This window comes from Periplaneta americana, chromosome 15 (assembly GCF_040183065.1).
Source record: "Periplaneta americana isolate PAMFEO1 chromosome 15, P.americana_PAMFEO1_priV1, whole genome shotgun sequence".
Taxonomy (NCBI): domain Eukaryota; kingdom Metazoa; phylum Arthropoda; class Insecta; order Blattodea; family Blattidae; genus Periplaneta; species Periplaneta americana.
This window is the reverse complement of record NC_091131.1, coordinates 8,409,955-8,430,387: the sequence shown is the minus strand read 5'-3', so window position 1 is coordinate 8,430,387 and position 20,433 is coordinate 8,409,955. Positions and strand designations below refer to the sequence as shown.

Here is a 20,433-nt window from a genome sequence, read left to right as displayed (position 1 = left end):
AAAAATGTTACATAACAAAAGTTTCTTTAAAAGTAATTTGCGATAAGTTTTATTCCTTGAAACATTTTGATAGGACTGATATTTAATGAGATAAATGAGTTTTAAAATTAAAATAACTGCCATCTAAGGCCGTGTAATGAATTAAAAAACAAATGACTTCGTCTATAAGGGGCCTTGGACAGCAACAATCGGAAGCTATGAAAGATAGCCTACAGAGAATGTTTCTGTGTTTGTATGAAGTAATATCGGAAGCTAAATTAACCGATTTGTATAATTAATTATTATTTCACCATTGGAAAGTGTAGTTTCTCTAGAGGGACATAATGCTATAAAGTTATTACAGTAACTTCTGATATAATATAATATAATATTATATAATATAATTTAAGTTATTTGAAGGGTTCAGAACCATAGTGGGTCAAGCGCCATTTACTGAATACGTAGAAAACAAGGTTAAAATTAAGTTATTACCATAATTCAATGGAAACCTGTAACAAGGAAAATAAAATATACACATTAAATCTAAATGATGTCAATCTTCATTAAACTATGGTTGCATGTAATCAGAATTAAGAAACATGTTTAAAGGAATTGTCATTGCACCAAATGAGTGTCTCTGGACCAAAATGATCGCATTTTAATTATTTGGATGCAATTTAAATTAAGTAACATATTAAACGATTTATCCTTCTATCAAACACGAATCTTCCCTGGATCAAACGTCCTATTTTAATTATGTAGTTACTTTATATTTATTTCTAACGGGTGCAGCGGAGCGCACGGGTACGGCTAGTAACCTATAAAAGTCTGCTAACGCTCATAAATCAATTCCATGTAAAAGTATGTAATTCTAAATTTTTAATTCAAACTGATTAACTGTTCGGCAATCCCTGACATGACGAGGTAAGGAGTTCCATAGGCGACAAACTGACACGGTGAAAGAGGATGAATAGAAAGAGGTACGGTGATGAGGAATGGATAATAAAGGTTCAAACAAGATGCCTAAATTCTTCTACTTAGGTCAACAACAAAGAACGCTACAGAGACAACAAAGTCCTTTACTTGACATTAACCGATGACCGTCTGCTACGCGAAGCGATAAAACTGTACTGGTCTCTGTTAGTTTGGCGATGTGAACTCTACTATTATTGTGGGACGTCCTTCATGGTAGAGGAAGATATGATAGTCGCGAGAGAAAAACAATAGCTCTGGGATGTGTTGCAAGCATATCGATGTAATTGTGGCATAAATGTGAGAAAATCCTCAACAGACCTATGCCTCGTTAGCCTACACGCTCGAGTATCTCCAGGAGACCATTTCTCAAATTGGAACGAGATTTACATGACGGGAAGACATCTCAATCAGTTCCGGAGGGTCAAGCATTCTTCACTCACGTGTCGACTTCAACCTTGGCATTCTTCACGTCTCACGTGTGAAAGCGGCGTTGAAACGATTCCTGGAAAGAAGGGTTCTTCTCTTGACAATGACAGTACATTCCTTACGCAACACGCTGGGTGCATGCCTTGAAGTGAAATGTTTCCATTTGTGACAAGGCATATGGGCTATTCCATCTCAAATCGACCGAAATATAGAGAAAATTGACCTTGCAATTGTTAAATACAGTGAAACTTTTTCTGTCCGTAGACAACTGTGATATAATGCTTTGTGCAAAGTTTGAGGCATCAGAACTTCATAGTGTTTAAATTAATAATATTTAAATTTATCGTATTTTCATAAAATTAGCAACTTTAAACTGTTATGGCTCCGAAACCCTTTCACCCAATGACCAAAATCATGGTTGATTTTGATGTTGAGAAGTTAAAGTTTATATTGACATGTAAACAGATTTTCTTACTTTTTATGGAAATGGAGAAATTTAGATTTCTTCTTCATTAAGACGCCTTTGGCCACGAAAAAAAAAATTATAAAATATATAGTTAGATTCCGCATTGAAAGTACAAATAAACACATTTTTTACTGGTCCACCGTTGATAAAGTATTGAAAATATGAAATAGAGAAAATAAATAGTACGCGCGTGAACTAACCAGCTGACTGTGAGACGGGTGGTAGTCGAGACAAGCAAGGCCAGGAGACAAACACGTCATGTTTCGTCTAGTAGCGCATTGCTGGGCTAGCTTTATCACAGGTTTTCATAAACACAGGAGTAAAATGACGCCAAACGCTCGCTTATCTTCAGCTCTCGGCCAGTGCGTGCGGTACTGCGCCGTTCAGTCTAGGCGTGTGAAAATAATCTATTTAATATCCTCGAAACTTATTGCCGAGACACTAAACAAACAATGCCGAATCCCTCTTAATAATGCAAGTTTTTTTCTCAATATTTTTTTTTTTTTACATTTTTACAAATGGCCAAAAAGCCTAAAAGCAAGTAAAATCAGATTATCTGTCTCTCTGTGTACAATAAAAATAAGGATTACTTCTTAACATAACCTACCAAATGTCAGCTTCAAAATGAGCTCCCGTTCAATGTTCTGCAGCAAATGGTTCCAGAGTTCTGAGCGCTGAAAGAGGCTTGTTTTTATGAAATACGCTAAATTTGTCGCTCAATAATACGAAAACCATTTGACTTTCGATAGTATATTTTTGAAAATGCACTCCCCTCAGCACCTTGTATAAGTAGGGAAAAATTAGAGTATAAAAAATGCGAGGTTTTTTACTGATCGATTTCATATGGAATAGCCCATATGTATAGTGTAGATTGGATATGGGCCGTTCCCAATGCCGTATTACGGGCCACAGTTCAGCCCCTTGAGCTCAATGACGATGACTGAAAAGGAAAATGGGATGAGAAACATTTAAAATGTACGCGAAATATCTCTGAGTAACTCCTGCTCGAATCTCTCGAGGGGTGGAGAAACTTGTACTTACTCGGGTCTTGAATGTGCGTCCTCGGAGATAGGCGCACCAACTCCCATGATCAGTAACTTAATTAGGAGTCTCTCATGCCATACTTTGTCGAATGTTCGCTCGATGTCCAGGTAAGCTTAGCTGTGATTCTCTTTGTGACCAGTTCCCAGCAAAGACGTTATAATAGTATACTAGACTCACACAGAGCGCTGGTGTGCTGTCCAAAATTGAAACCAGTCTGCGCATGTTTACGCCGCCATGCTACTGGTAGAAATAGAGCGGTAAACACGATTGTCATACTTGTCCTTTGTTTTGTCTCGGGTGTTTTTAGTGAACAGTGTGAAAGTAATGGCAATAGAATTTTGAAAGATGATATATTATCGCCGCGGACTCATGCTTAACATGTCGGCATCATATAATAACGTGCGGTGTGCTTTTAAAACAATTTTGCCACCCGATTGTTGCTCTGTAGGTTTCACTCTAAGCGTCACGTTGTCACGTCTACTTCCACGATAAGAATAAGCACTAGTTTGTTATGTTGGCTTTCTTAACTCTTAATAATAACTCTTTAATAATAATTTTTAATCACGTACCTTAATGTTCGTCCTCAGCACAAGACATTGCAACCTCGGTTTTAGTCCACGTGGATTAGACAAGTAGGTGTCATTTAATAATGGAAGAAATTGAAAACAATAATACAATTAAATTTGAAAGACCTGCCGAATGTTAGTGCATGAGGTCGCTCAAAGACCTGCCGAATGTTAACCATGAGAGCGTGGCGATAATACCATCCCTGTTTAATTTTCCAAGCCATTTGCAAAAGGTACGATATAATATTATCTCTGTTGTTACAATATTAATATAATTAAAATCAATCAGTAGTTTACGACAATAAAGAATACTTATCAGACTGTAGAGAAATCACACTGAGTGAATTATTTAGACTTACACATCATATGTCAAGCCCCTACAGACTCGGCTGCGCGAAACGAGGAAACCGGGGCAAATTGAACGCTGCGCTTGCCGCCATATTGTTGGAGAGCAGACGCATAATAGCAATACGTAAATCACGCAAATTAACGCTGTGATGATCTAAAATTTACAGATTATGGCCATTTTCGACATTTAACGTAAAATTAGGACGAAATAAACATATTCAAAGTTTCATTGATATGCGTTAGAACATTAAAGAAAAGAAAATACGTACGCAGCAATTTATAGAAAACATACTCATACATCCATAAATAGGCCTACACAATACATATTATAGCTTGTATAATTTTACGATAATCAGCAAATTGTTAGGTTTCAGAGAATCTAAAATTATATTAACATACATTACTCTTAGATCACAAGACATAAATATATGCACCTTGATTACACAAGTTCTTATTATAATCAAATTCTTAAGTGAAATAAATATGTGATAATCAGTATAGACTTGTTGTTAAGTTTTAAAGAATCGAAAATTATATTACGATACTTCTAGACCACAGGACATAGGTAATCTGACAAAATATAATGTGCGAAGTTAGCCAAATTACATTGAATTCATTCTTCAATTGATCTGTATAGCGCTAAATGCGCTGATCGATCAATAAATCATTTTAAAAAATCTTCAATTAATAAAGGGAATGCTATCAATTAGAAAAAGTATCGGTACCTAACACATTGCAACCAATAGGTAATTTGAAGACCTAAAAACTAAACAATCACTTTATGCAAGATAAAAAAACACATTTTTTTATGTGTGGATTTTTTACATATTGTATTTTTATTTTAAATAAATAAAATAGATATATTATCATTGCTTGCGGAGTGATGGTACATAATTTTTATGCACATATGTAATATCAATAAGATGCCATTCCTTGCTTTTGTTAATAAAATATATGTCCGGCAAAATGTAAAAGAGTTATTTATAGGTGAACTCTGAATCATAAGTTCACAAAGAAGGCTTAGCTATTATAGTTATTTACTTATTTATTTATTTATTTATTATCTGTATATTTATTTATCCATATATGGATCTTGAATGAAAGTTTATAATCTTGCAGATAAATTCGTTTACATAATGAAAACAAAAATTTATCTTTCCACTAATGTTTTAACATATGACAAAGACGTTATAATAGTATACTAGACTCACACAGAGCGCTGGTGTGCTGTCCAAAATTGAAACCAGTCTGCGCATGTTTACGCCGCCATGCTACTGGTAGAAATAGAGCGGTAAACACGATTGTCATACTTGTCCTTTGTTTTGTCTCGGGTGTTTTTAGTGAACAGTGTGAAAGTAATGGCAATATAATTTTGAAATATAGGCTATATTATCGCCGCGGACTCATGTTTAACATGTCGGCATCATACAATAACGTGCGGTGTGGTTTAAAAATATAATTTTGCCTTTGTTATATTGTTAAATGGCTATTATTATTATTATTATTATTATTATTATTACTATTATTATTATTATTATTATTTCATATACGAGTACGTTGGCTTTCTTAACTCTTAATAATAACTCTTTAATAATAATTTTTAATCACATACCTTAATGTTCGTCCTGAGCACAAGACATTGCAACCTCGGGTTTCGTCTATGTGGATTAGACAAGTAAGTGTCATTTAATAATAATTGAAGCAGCTTATTGGTTGCATTATTGAAATTGAGGCGAGTGATTGGAGCGGCGACACAAGAAATCGAAAACAATAATACAATTAAATTTCAAAGACCTGCCGAACGCATGAGGCCGCTCAAAGACCTGCCGAATGTTAACCATGAGAGCGCGGCGATAATACCATCCCTGTTTAATTTTCCAAGCTATTTGCAAAAGGTACGATATAATATTATCTCTGTTGTTACAATATCAATATCATTAAAAATCAATCAGTAGTTTACGACAATAAAGAATACTTAATTGTTAGTACAGGTATATCAGACTGTAGAGAAATCCCACTGAGTGAATTATTTAGACTTACACATCAGATGTTAGTGGAAAGATAACTTTTTGTTTTTATTATGTAAATGAATTTATCTGCAAGATAATAAACTTTCATTCAAGATCCATATATGGATAAATAAATATACAGATAATAAATAAATAAATAGCTATAATAGCTAAGCCTCCTTTATGAATTTATGATTCAGAGTTCACCTATAAATAACTCTTTTACATTTTGCCGGATATATTTTATTAACAAAAGCAAGGAATGGCATCTTATTGATATTGCATATGTGCATAAAAATTATGTACCATCACTCCGCAAGCAATGATAATATATCTATTTTATTTATTTAAAATAAAGATACAATATGTAAAAAATCCACACATAAAAAGTATGTGGTTTTTTTTATCTTGCATAAAGTAATTGTTTAATTTTTAGGCCTTCACGTTACCTATTGTTTGCAATGTATTAGGTACCAATACTTTTTATAATTGATAGCATTCCCTTTATTAATTTAGGAATGAATTCAATGTTATTTGGCTACCTTCGCATATTATATTTTGCCAGATTACCTACGTCCTGTGGTCTAAAAGTACCGGTAATATAATTTATTTTTGATTCTCTAAAACTTAACAACAAGTCTATACTGATTATCGCATATTTATTTCACTTAGGAATTTGATTATAACAAGAACTTGTGTAATAAAGGTGCATATATTTATGTCTTGTGATTTAAGAGTTAATATGTTAATATAATTTTAGATTCTCTGAAACCTAACAATTTGCTGATTATCGTAAAATTATACAATCTATAATGTGTATTGTGTAGGCCTATTTATGGATGTATCAGTATGTTTTCTATAAATTGCTGCATACGTATTTTCTTTTCTTTAATGTTCTAACACATATCAATGAAACTTTGAATATGTTTATTTCGTCCTAATTTTACGTTCAACGTCGAAAATGGCCATAATATGTCAATTTTAGATCATCACAGCGTTAAATTGCGTGATTTACGCACTGCTATTATTTGTCTGCTCTCCAACAATATGGCGGCAAGCGCAGCGTTCAATTTGCCCCGGTTTCCTCGTTTCGCGCAGCCGAGACTGTAGGGGCTTGGTTCCCAGATAATATCTTCCGTCATGCGGAGAGCATGGAGCGTAGTAGAACTGCAAGGGTGGAGTCTGAACGGGAGGAGTTTAACTCTTATTATGTGTCTTCATAGAAGTTCCTTAGTTTGCCGCATTGGGTCGGAGTGTGCTAGCTGTGTTCCGATGGGAATGGTGGGAACAAACTAGTTATAAGTGTTACCAATCTGAAAATTTTAAAAAGATACTCATTATTTATGGAATTTGTTAAGTTTATAACATTATTATTATTATTATTATTATTATTATTATTATTATTATTACTATTATTGATTGTATTTTCATCTCGCTGCCATTTTCTATCATTCATTCACATCATCATTTGTTGTTTTGTTTCGTTTTGTACCTGTGCCAAACTGTAATTGGCCTTGTGCTGTTGTTTCGCACATTAATATTCTAAATAAATAAATAAATAAAATAAAATAATAAATTATTATTATTATTATTATTATTATTATTATTATTATTATTATTATTATTATTATTATTATTGATTTGAGGGAGGTGGGATACAATGCTCAGGATAGAGACCGATGGCGGGCTTATGTGAGGGCGGCAATGAACATCCAGATTCCTTAAAAGTCATTTGTAAGCATTATTATTATTATTATTATTATTATTATTATTATTATTATTGATTTGAGGGAGGTGGGATATGATGGTAGAGACTGGATTAACCTTGCTCAAGATAGGGACCGATGGCGGGCTTATTTGAGGGCGACAATGAACATCCGGATTCCTTAAAAGCTATTTGTAAATATTATTATTATTATTATTATTATTATTATTATTGTTATTATTATTATTATTATTATTATTATTTATTTGAGGGAGGTGGGATATGATGGTAGAGACTGGATTAATCTTGCTCAAGATAGGGACCGATGGCGGGCTTATTTGAGAGCGACAATGAACATCCGGATTCCTGAAAAGCTATTTGTAAATATTATTATGATTATTATTATTATTATTATTACTATTATTATTATTATCATTATTATTATTATTATTATTATTATTATTATTATTATTATTATTATTATTATTATTATTATTATTATTGATTTGAGGGAGGTGGGATATGATGGTAGAGACTGGATTAATCTTGCTCAATATTGGGACCGATGGCGGGCTTATTTGAGGGCGACAATGAACATCCGGATTCCTGAAAAGCTATTTGTAAATGTTATCATGATTATTATTATTATTATTATTATTATTATTATTATTATTATTATTATTATTATTATAAAGGTGGAGAATTCGAATCGGTGCTGTGGACTCAACTCTGGCATAGCTGAATTGGTAAGAGCATCCAGTGCGTAGAGTTGAAGATCCTGGGTTCAATCCTCGGTGCCGGAGCGAATATTTCTCCCAAAGAAGTAAAACGATACATATTGTATATAATATGCAGATATTAAAAACATTCCATATGTAATTATACAATGCATTATATTATTGCACTGTATAATATAACTTGTTATATATTATATATATAGTTTTATTTTTTTACGCCTAGGCCTATCTTACTTCATCATTCAGCAATAAGAAAAATATATTACCTTGTATTTAATAGAAGCAAAGCCTTTGTAAATACTTACAGAATTAATGCATTAAGGCAGGCCATGTCTGGATCCATTGTCTCAACAAGTGAGATAGTTTCCGATAGTTGGCGTACTACTGGCAGACCATTTGTTACCTAGACAACAGTAAAGCTAAACGTTTCGATGGAATTTTCTGATTGGATGCCAGTGGAATAAATGTCTTATTAGGCAACGAAAAGCCACATAGAACAAGAAAACAGCCACCATAATTATATATTGGCTATGGTGGATATTTTGTTGTCCTATGTGGCTTTCCGTTGCCTACGAAATATATCCCACCAGCATGCAATCAGAAAATCCCATATCTACACTAATAATAAATCTGTAGCCGAAATTTTTCTGGTAATTTTCGATTTTCAAAAAATATTTGGTCCTAACATATATAATTAACCACCCTGAAACCGAAAATCGCTTTTTTGAAATCTTTTTTTGTATGTCTGTCTGTATGTTTGTTACCTTTTCACGCGATAATGGCTGAACCGATTTATATGAAAATTGGAATATAAATTAAGTTCGTTGTAACTTAGATTTTAGGCTATATGGCATTCAAAATACTTTATTTAAAAGGGGGGTTATAAGGGGGCCTGAATTAAATAAATCGAAATATCTCGCTTATTATTGATTTTTGTGAAATATGTTACATAACAAAAGTTTCTTTAAAAATGATTTCTGATAAGTTTTATTCTCTGAAACATTTTGATAGGACTGATATTTAATGAGATACATGAGTTTTAAAATTAAAATAATTGCCATCTAAGGCGGTGTATTGAAATAAAAAACAAATGACTTCGTCTGTAAGGGGCCTTGGACACAACAATCGAAAGCTATGAAAGATAGCCTACAGAGAGTGTTTCTGTGTTTGTATGAAGTAATATCGGAAGCTAAATTAACCGATTTGTATAATTAATTATTATTTCATCATTGCAAAGTGTAGTTTCTCTGGATGGACATAATGCTATAATGTTATTACAGTAACTTTTGAGCGAATTGAGCACAGGTAAGATTAAAATAGCTTCTTATGCACAGAAATCTTGATAGGTTATTCTGTATATTCATTTCCTGTATTTCGTATAATAATGTTTATGAACATATTCATTTTTATCTCAGAGAATTAAGGAACAACGAGAGTGTATTGATTTAGTATGCAGTAATAGTACGTTAGCTTAGCAATCCATTATTTTATAATTCAAATTTTAACTATGCTCAGTTGAATCGTGTTAAAATACATAAAATACATATGAAATAAATGCAATGCAAAAAAATTGGGTAATGAGCCAAGCAGATTATGTTGCGCTGTTGTAAAAGTTGTTCTTCCTGAGATTCAAGAGCTCCCACAACAAATTAAAAACTTTCTAATTCGAGTACATCCGTTATCAACACACTTTTTCATAATATAATATAATATAATATAATATAAACATAACAATAAATCTGTAGCTAAAATTTTTCTGTTAATTTTCGCTTTTGCAAAAATAATTGGTAATAACAATTAAGAAACATGTTAAAGGAATTGTCATTGCACCAAATGAGTGGTCTCTGGATCAAAATGACCGCATTTTAATATTTCAAATACAATTTAAATTAAGTAACATATTAAACGATTTATCCTTCTATCAAACACGAATGTTCCCTGGATCAAATGTCCTATTTTAATTATGTAATTACTTTATATTTATTTCTAACGGGTGCAACGGAGCGCACGGGTACGGCTAGTATATAATATGAGATGAGAACGTGATGACCATATTATGAGTCGTTTGTGTGTTTGTTATTTAATTAAGAAAATAATCCAAAATTTAATCACAACTAATGTTTTATTTATACTTGTTCTGATGAAATTTTTCCTTACTAAATTAAATAACATAAACAAAAAATAAGAACATTCACTTTTAACAATCTTTATAATTTGATCAACAAAACAACAAATTTCGCTCTCAAATGTTCAAATGTTAACTTTCACAGCCAGACCACTAGGAGAGCATCAGTTCTCTACTTCCCTGCCGTAATATGCGCCTTGCACTTATATTATTTTGTTGTTCTTTGGTCTAAACTCTTCTCTTACAAGCAAACGTTCTGATGGGGGCAGATAAAAAAGTTAATTTTTTTTCTTCCACCATGTTAATAATGCCAAAAGAAGTGTTTATACAAACTTTGGCCACTCGACCGCAATTACGAAGCCGTCCAGAAAGCGATTTTCTCTGGGGCCGTTTATAGAAAAAAGCACAATTGCATGGAAATATTTATTGAAACAGATACAGCAATTGTTGCGCTATTTTTGAACATATCCCCCACTGGAATTAAGATATTTGTCATACTATAGGATCAATTTTTGTGTCGTAGAAGTCAGCCGCCAGAGACCGGAACCAGCGTCTACTCCTCTCTGTCGATCCCAAAATATGAGAAATGTCTCAGTTCCGATAGGAAATATGTTGAAAAATATCTCAACAATTGCTGTGTCTGCTCGAATAAATTTGTCCAATGAAATTGTGTTTTTTTCTGTTAACGGCCTCTGGCGAACTTATTTTTTTACGGCCCTCGTAATTGCGTTCGAGTGGCCAAAATTTGTAAAAGCACTTCTTTTGACATTATTAACATGGTGGAACAAAAAATTTAACTTTTTTATCAGTCCTCATCAGAACGTTTACTTGTTAGATATTATATTATACACGGACTCTTAAGACAGTCTATGATGCGGCACCATGACGGTCATTTTAAGCACTATATGTAGAATTATGAATGGATTTTGTAAATAAAAGTTTTGTAAAACTAAAGTCGTAATAAGCACACCAATATGAAGTGCACCCGGGCATAGGCTAGGTTCCAATTCTGCTTTGGATGGTTACTGACTACGTTTTTATCCGGATTTTCCTTAATTGTAACAACTGTAACACGAATTCAAGTGATACCATTGCGAATTCTCGGAATATCTATCAAAATAGCTACCATTTCGCTGTCACCAATTCCATCGACGCTAGACAACACCGCATGTTGATACATAGTCGTTAAATAATCGATAAGAATATACACGGTGAGAGTTACTTATGCAATCCGGGACAGAAATCTCAAAATCGTTACCGTCACCGTTTTTGGCGTGTGAAAAAGTAATGGAAACGTTAAGTTCGAGTGTTTTACATTTTCCGCAGTCTGACAACTATGTTTGGCAAATGGCTGATGTGATGTGTATAAGAAATGGCACCATTCTCAGTTGCACTAGCATCATGCTCACAAACTGGGCACTATATATCTAGGACACACGCCAAAAACGCTGGCGCCAGCTATACTGTTACACCAAAACACAAAATGAGACATGGGAGGTTTCACATAAATATGCGTCAAATATGAGAGGTTTAAGTTCACACACTGTGTGTTTGTGTTGCTTTGTTTTCTGCATCTGTTTTTGGCTCCGATACTGGCAAAAGTTCAATTGTATCGACAACATTTGATTCTGTCTTTTCTTTCGAAAATAGTAATCTCTTCAACACGACAGCACCAGCTAAAGTACACTCAAGGGAGATGAAAAAGATGCCACGTACTGTTGATTCACGCAACACAAGAGGTGAATCATAATCTATGAACTTAACTGTCACATTTTGATCACTCTCATCTAGTGAGATTGTTATAGTAGAATTTAAAAAGCTTTGAGTAAAATTCTCAGGTTCATTTTCCGATATGACAGAATTATTTCTATTGATATCTTTGCCGCTGTTTTCGAAACTGGGGATTACACTGGTAGAGTCACTCTCGTTCAGCATTTTCACACCAATTGTCCCAGTTGTATACGATCTTCTGAACCTACCATGGAGTATCGCACGTTCTTGAGCCATCTGCTGACCTTCGAATATATTATTATTATTGTTCCTTTGTTCCGACGATGTTGTACCACACGGTTCCACTAAAAACATTTTATTACTTTCACACAATTGTTTCACGCGTTGAACGTTCTTGCCTTCCACAATTGGATTGTCACAAATATCAAGCAACATCACGTTTTCCAAACAATTCTCCTCGCACACAGGGAGTGTTTGCAATCTGTTCTTGCTCAGATCTACTTTAATGAGATGACAATTGTTCTTAAATGTGTCTGTTTCTAGATAAAGCACTTTGTTGTCACTTAAATTTAAATAAGAAAGATCCTTAATGTAATTGAATGTTTCTGGATGAAGTTGTTGTATAAAGTTCTTCCCCAAGTTGACGATTTTGATAGTTGGATTGTGAAGGAACTGTTGGCTGCTGATGTGCTTAATTTTGTTCTTATTCAAAATCACTTCTTTGAGGAGAGTGCAGTGTTTGAATAAAAGTGGTGGTAGAATTTTTATTGCGTTATTTGAAGCATCAAAAACTTGCAACAGGTGAGTTTGCCTCAGAAGGTCAGGGTGTAGGGACGCTAAGTTATTGTGACTGATTCGTAATTCTTGAAGCTTTGTCGTCTGAGCGAATGTATGATAATGAAGGTCCTCTATCACGTTATGAGACACTGACAAAATCTTCAAGCTGTGAAGACCCTCAAAAGTGCCCGACTCTACTGCTGAAATATGATTGTAATCCAAGTTGATAACTCTTAGTTTACGAAGGCGGAAGGCGGTGAAGGAACCGTTCTTGAGGACGGTGAGACGATTATTTGATGCTATAAACTCGGTGCTATTGCTATCGATGTCTTCAAGAGGAATGTCATCCAGTGACGCCCATGAACAGTTGCAACTGTTTCCATTGCAACGGCATTTAGTGGGACACAGTTCTCTTACGTCACAAAGCGTCGAAAGGATTGTGACAAGTAGCAGGCACTTCCAGTCTGTCATGTCTGTAAGCAGAAAAAACTTTTTACATTACAAGTAAATACAGGGTTTACAAAAGTGAGAAGTTAAATTTTGTGCATCCTCGTTATTTCTAAGCAGCCTCTTTATAAAAGAAATGGCATTCGTTTAATACAATATTGATTTACTACAAGAATTAGTTTGTTTAAAAACAACTGACTGAGTGTAATGTTAATTTAATCCCACTGGAATTATGTTTCGTCAATTTCTGTGTTGGACTGTTTTTCAGCACCTGGTGGACGGTTTCCTTTTAAGAGTTTGCGCATTGTCTTTAAGTCATTTCCAGAAGTTAGCACAAACATTTTAAGAAACTAGTTAGGTTGTGGATGCGAAGAAAATCACGAACGTCTCCCGTGTCAACAGATGTTCGGTTTGGATTCGTCACCATTTATTTATTTACTTGTTCGTTTGTTTGTTGGTTTATTTGTTTAATTAATTATTTAAATATCTATTTATCTGTTTTTTTGTTCATTTGTTTATTTATCTATTTAATTATTTAAGTAATTATTTATTTATTTGTTTATTCATATCTTCTTTTATTTGTTCCTTCGTTTATTTGTTTGTTTATTTGTTTATCTACAGTATTTATTAAGTTACTTTGTTATTCAGTTCTTTAGTTGTTCAGTTATTTAGTTATTTATTGATTCGGTTATTCATTTATATAGGTATTGAGTCAGTTATTCATTTATATAAGTATTTATTGATTTAGTTATTCATTTATATAGTTATCTATTTAGTTAGTTATTCATTTATTTAGTTGTTAATTGATTTAGTTATTCATTTGTTTAGTTATTTATTGATTGAGTTATTCATTTGTTTAGTTATTTATTGATTGAGTTATTCATTTGTTTAGTTATTTATTGATTTAGTTATTTATATAGTTATTTATTGATTTAGTTACTCATTTATATAGTTATTTATTGATTTAGTTATTCATTTATATAGTTATTTATTGATTTAGTTATTTATATAGTTATTTATTGATTTAGATATTCATTTATATAGTTATTTATTGATTTAGATATTCATTTATATAGTTATTTATTGATTTAGATATTCATTTATATAGTTATTTATAGATTTAGATATTCATTTATATAGTTATTTATTGATTTAGTTATTCATTTGTTTAGTTATTTATTGATTTAGTTATTTATATAGTTATTTATTGATTTAGTTATTCATTTGTTTAGTTATTTATTGATTTAGTTACTCATTTATATAGTTATTTATTGATTTATTTATTTATATAGTTATTTATTGATTTAGATATTCATTTATATAGTTATTTATTGATTTAGATATTCATTTATATAGTTATTTATTGATTTAGTTATTCATTTGTTTAGTTATTTATTGATTTAGTTATTTATATAGTTATTTATTGATTTAGTTATTTATTTGTTTAGTTATTTATTGATTTAGTTATTCATTTGTTTAGTTATTTATTGATTTAGTTATTCATTTGTTTAGTTATTTATTATTTTAGTTATTTATATAGTTATTCATTGATTTAGTTATTTATTTGTTTAGTTATTTATTGATTTAGTTATTCATTTGTTTAGTTATTTATTGATTTAGTTATTTATATAGTTATTTATTGATTTAGTTATTTATATAGTTATTTATTGATTTAGTTATTCATTTATGTAGTTATTTATTGATTTAGTTATTTATATAGTTATTTATTGATTTAGTTATTCATTTATGTAGTTATTTATTGATTTAGTTATTTATATAGTTATTTATTGATTTAGTTATTCATATATGTAGTTATTTATTGATTTAGTTATTTATATAGTTATTTATTGATTTAGTTATTCATGTATGTAGTTATTTATTGATTTAGTTATTTATATAGTTATTTATTGATTTAGTTATTCATTTATGTAGTTATTTATTGATTTCGTTATTTATATAGTTATTTATTGATTTAGTTATTCATTTATGTAGTTATTTATTGATTTAGTTATTCATTTGTTTATTTATTTATTGATTTAGTTATTCATTTATGTAGTTATTTATTTAGTTATTCATTTGTTTAGTTGCGTATTGATTTAGTTATTCATTTGTTTAATTACTTATTGATTTAGTTATTCATTTGTTTAGTTATTTATTTATGTAGTCAATTTATATAGTTATTTATTTATTTATGTATATAGTTACTTATTGATTTAGTTGTTCATTTGTTTAGTTATTTATTGATTTAATTATTAATTATTTAGTAATTTATTGATTTAATTATTTATTTATATAGTTATTTTTTTATTTATGTATCCATTTATTTAGTTATTTATTTTGTTTATTTATATATATATATTTATTTATTTATTTGTATTTTTTATTTATTTACCAGAATTATCAAATATGAACTGGATAAGGAATATAATGATACAAAAGAACAGAGGGGATTCGCTGTAGGGAAGTCGTGTACAGAAAGTATATTTTTGTATTACGACAATTGTTATAAAAAAGTCGTGAAAAATCACAGATATTTCCCTTGACTTTCATTAATTTATTAAAGACATATGATAGTGTACCAAGAATTTTATTATGGAAAATATAACAACAAACAAATGTAAATGTCAAAATTACAAATATTACAAAATCAATATAGGCTGCTCACGAAATAGATGCCTAATTAAGATGGGTTCCCTTTTGTCAGAAGAATTTTATACCTCTAAAGGACTGTTACAAGGGTGTTGCTTATTTCCAATATTATTTAAATTATATATTTATAGATGCCTTACAAATTGATCTAGAAATTGTCGCTATGTGGGACTGCAAATTGAACAAGATTATTTATATCATCTATTATTGCCAGATAATCAGACAGTGATCACACAGAATACAGATGATGCGTCTTACATGATAAGCAAACTGATTGCAGAATATGGGAAGTGGGGATTACAGATCAATTTCGAGAAAACTGAATGTTTGACATTAGGTGGTGTGGATGAACAGTTAATATGTGACACAGAAAAAAATTAAAAACTTTGGAAGGTTTAATTACCTTGGCTCAATTTTTAAGAAAAACGTAACGCCAAATTTAGAAATTGAAAGAAATTTAATTGATGGTAGGAGAATTATGTTTTGGTATTAGTATTCATTTTTATTTTATGTATTTACTAACCGTACCCGTGCGCTCCGCTGCACACGTTAGAAAAAAATATAAAGTAATTATATAATTAAAATAGGACATTTTATCCAGGGAACATTCGTGTTTGATAGAAGGATAAATCGTTTATTATGTTACTTAATTTAAATTTAATTAAAAAATTAAAATGCGATCATTTTGATCCAGAGACCACTCATTTGGTCATAAAAATTAGTTTAGGAAATACAGGAAACGAATATACAGAATAGCCTATCAAGTTTTCTGTGCATAAGAAGCTATTTTAATCTTACCTGTCCTCGATTCACTCAGAAGTTACTGTGATAACATTATAGCATTATGTCCATCTAGAGAAACTACACTTTCCAATGGCGAATTAATAATTAATTATACAAATCGGTTAATTTAGCTTCTGATATTACTTCATAGAAACGCAGAAACATTATCTGTAAGCTATCTTTCATAGCTTTCGATTGTTGCTGTCCAAGGCCCCTTATAGACGAAGTCATTTGTTTTTTAATTCATTACACGGCCTTAGATGGCAGTTATTTTAATTTTAAAACTCATTTATCTCATTAAATATCAGTCCTATCAAAATTGTTCAAGGAATAAAATTTATCGGAAATGATTTTTAAAGCAATTTTTATTATGTAACATTTTTCATAAAAATCAATAATAAGCGAGATATTTCGATTTATTTAATTCTGGCCCCCTTATAAACCCACTTTTAAATAATGTATTTTGAATGCCATATAGCCTATAATCTAAGTTACGACGAACTTAATTTATATTCCAATTTTCATCGAAATCCGTTCAGCCATTATCGCGTGAAAAGGTAACAAACATACAGACAGACAGACATACAAACAAAAATTTCAAAAAAGCGATTTTCGGTTTCAGGGTGGTTAATTATATATGTTAGGACCAATTATTTTTGGAAAATCGAAAATTACCAGAAAAATTTCGGCTACAGATTTATTATTAGTATAGATTTTGCTTTGTAACATAAAATATAATATAAACAGATAACATTTTAGTTCACTCCTGAAAGAGTAGAACTCGTGCTCAGGGGCGGATTCCTGAATTTAAATTAAGAAATATATATAATACAATTTTTTTATGTCTACTACACAATAAGAGAATATAAATTTAAAATTTACAATTTTTCATGACCGAAATAACGGAAAAAGTAAACGTTTATGTATCATGCATGCTGAGAACATAGAATTTTTTGAAAATATCGCATCCAATTATTGCAGTATTACAATAATTTCTCCTAATACTTTAATTGATAAAGACACAAATATGAAAACATACGAGAACAAGATATTGGATCTAAATCTCACTTGCCGAATATCTCCAGAAGCGCAGCATCTGCTGCTGTATTAGCCGTGACAAATAAAGTCAGTAAATATGCTCATCTATTAAACAATTACATCTTTGTCCCCTTTGCTGTGGAGACCTTCGGTCCTTTGAGTCATGACGCTAAAGTTTTGGTATCTCAAATCGGCCAAATTTTGATCTCCATCACTGGTGGTCGTCGTTGCACTATTTATTTATGTCAACGTTTAAGTATTGCAATTCAACGCGGAAATGCAATGAGCGTTTTGGGTACTCTTCCCGAGTCCAGTCCTTTGGATGAACTCTTTCTCTTGTAACATTTTTTAGTATTTTATTTTATTTTATTTTAAACCCACCACCAACAGAAGCAGGCTTCCAATTACAGGTGGCTTACATAGATGTATACACAAAATACATAATGAGAGAAAAAACAACAAAACAGACAACACAAACGAAAGAAAGAAAATACATAATGGTAATAGATGGTAGAATATAGTATTGCAGTTAATATAGCGCCAAATGTCAATATAATGATGCAAAATTATTTAAAAACTAGAGTGAAAACATTATAATACACTTCTTCATAATTTAAATATCTAAGGATATACAATTCTGTTTAAAAGTTGTATGAAATTTTTCAATTGTTATACTAAAATTCAATTGAGAATCACAGTTTAAAGACAGAGAGTTGTAAGTATTACACATAACAAACAATGGAGAGTTCTTGAAAAAACAGTTCTAGGAATAGGAATAATAAAAGGTTGCCTATGACGTAATTCTGTTCTTTTTACATTGAACTGAAGGAATTTAAGAAAATCACAGTTATTCAATATATCCGTATGTAAATATTTGTATTTGTATTATATACTGTATTGTTCAAATTGTAAAATTTATTGTTAAACTCATATTTTTAATTTCAGGGAATAGTTTTTTTTATATACAGAGAATTTTTTTTTTCATTGTAAAAGAAAAAAAAATAGGTAAAGGTATCCCCGTAACATGCCATGAAGGCACTTGGGGGGCATGGAGGTAGAGCCCCATGCTTTCCATGACCTCGGCACTAGAATGAGGTGGTGTGGTCGGCACCACGCTCTGGCCGCCTTTTACCCCCGGGAAAGACCCGGTACTCAATTTTATAGGAGGCTGCACGGAGTATAATATCTTATTTTACGATTATATATAATTCTATTTATTTTGTCAAGTAGTAATTTTATATTTATATTTTGTAACATATTGCATAACTATCTTTAATAAACATTTTAACTTATTTAAAAAATGAATAAAGCAATATTGTATGTAACCGAACAGAATCAAGTCCTGACACCGTGAACAAAAAAGGGAAGGATGATGATGATGATGATGATGATGATGATGATGATGAAAGCGTTACTAAAATTACCCAGTAACAATGAAATATTGATACACATATGAAGAGTCCACTGCAAGAATGATGGATGTCATTTGGAATACATTTTGTAGGAGAAGCAATTGAAAGTTTGAAATGCTTAGCGCTCAAAGCTTAACTGTGATTTTCCGATCATTACTGGACAATGACTATCAGTGTTAATGTCATATAACTCTGTATGTACGTTCTATATGTCTTAAGCTATGCATTGACAGTCTTGGTTCATTTTCGACAAGAAAGTGACATCCATCATTCTTGCAGTGGACTCTTCATATAACAAAGTAATCATAATATGTACGCTACTTAGAAATTCAGAAACCAGATTGTGATGCCACAGAGCGCGATGCAGATGGATTTACCTAGGGTGCGTGTCCAGAATACGCAAGCTGACCTACCTGCTGCTTGTCTTCAGGATGCAGTTACGTAAAGAGCATCGTCGTGTGCATAGTTCGTGATTAATTAATTGCACAGCGAGCCTGTCTCTCGGAGGACTGTCGAAGTAGGACTGGCAGTTAATTGCGTAGTGAGATGGGATCAGCTGTTGTGTACCTGGAACAGATATCCATACGTGCGTGAGCGATATGTGCAGATAAGGACTGTGTGACTCACAATTCAAAGATTAGGGTTCAAAGACAAAGAAAGACTGTGAAATCTTCATGTGGCTTCATAAGTTGGATCCTGTAACATGACACTTTTCTTTAATTTATAAAATATAAGGTTATTCTAAAGTAAGTTTCCGTAGAAATGGCTATATTTTCTGTACATATTAACAGTTTGATTCCATAATAGACATCATTATGCTTTAGAGGGATTGGGTTTTTTTCTCCCGATAGGCCTATGCATTTCGTTGCTATGGTAACTGCGTCACGCTTGTACAAACAAAAAACATTGTGGTTAAGAATACAGACAGCAATAGATTTACAGCGGTTTAGTCTTCACGAGTTCCTATTGGCCTCGTTCAGTGCTATTAGGAATGCAGTAGACAATATCCCAATGCTTTGAGAAGATTTCGAACGTTACATGGATTGAGAAATGGACCCGGATTTGTAAAATTATTTTTTGTAGGTTGGTGAACAACTTCTAGAAACTGGTGGTCATAATATTTAACTTTTCTTCTTTCTTCTTGTTGTAATAAACTCCCATTTCCTTGATGTTTTTTTTTTAATGCAGAATCTAAAAATTTGCCACAGTTGCGGTC

General features: G+C 31.6%; 1 protein-coding gene across 1 annotated transcript; it reads right to left on the bottom strand.

The window, feature by feature from the left end:
* Positions 1–10,358: 10,358 nt before the first annotated feature.
* LOC138714610 (leucine-rich repeat transmembrane neuronal protein 2-like) lies at positions 10,359–19,776 on the bottom strand. Its single transcript, XM_069846634.1, has 2 exons — positions 19,631–19,776; positions 10,359–13,361 (listed from the first exon to the last, which is right to left on the bottom strand). Exon 2 carries the CDS (start codon positions 13,357–13,359, stop codon positions 11,917–11,919), a length of 1,443 nt encoding a protein of 480 aa, XP_069702735.1. The 5' UTR covers positions 13,360–13,361; positions 19,631–19,776; the 3' UTR covers positions 10,359–11,916.
* Positions 19,777–20,433: the final 657 nt, after the last annotated feature.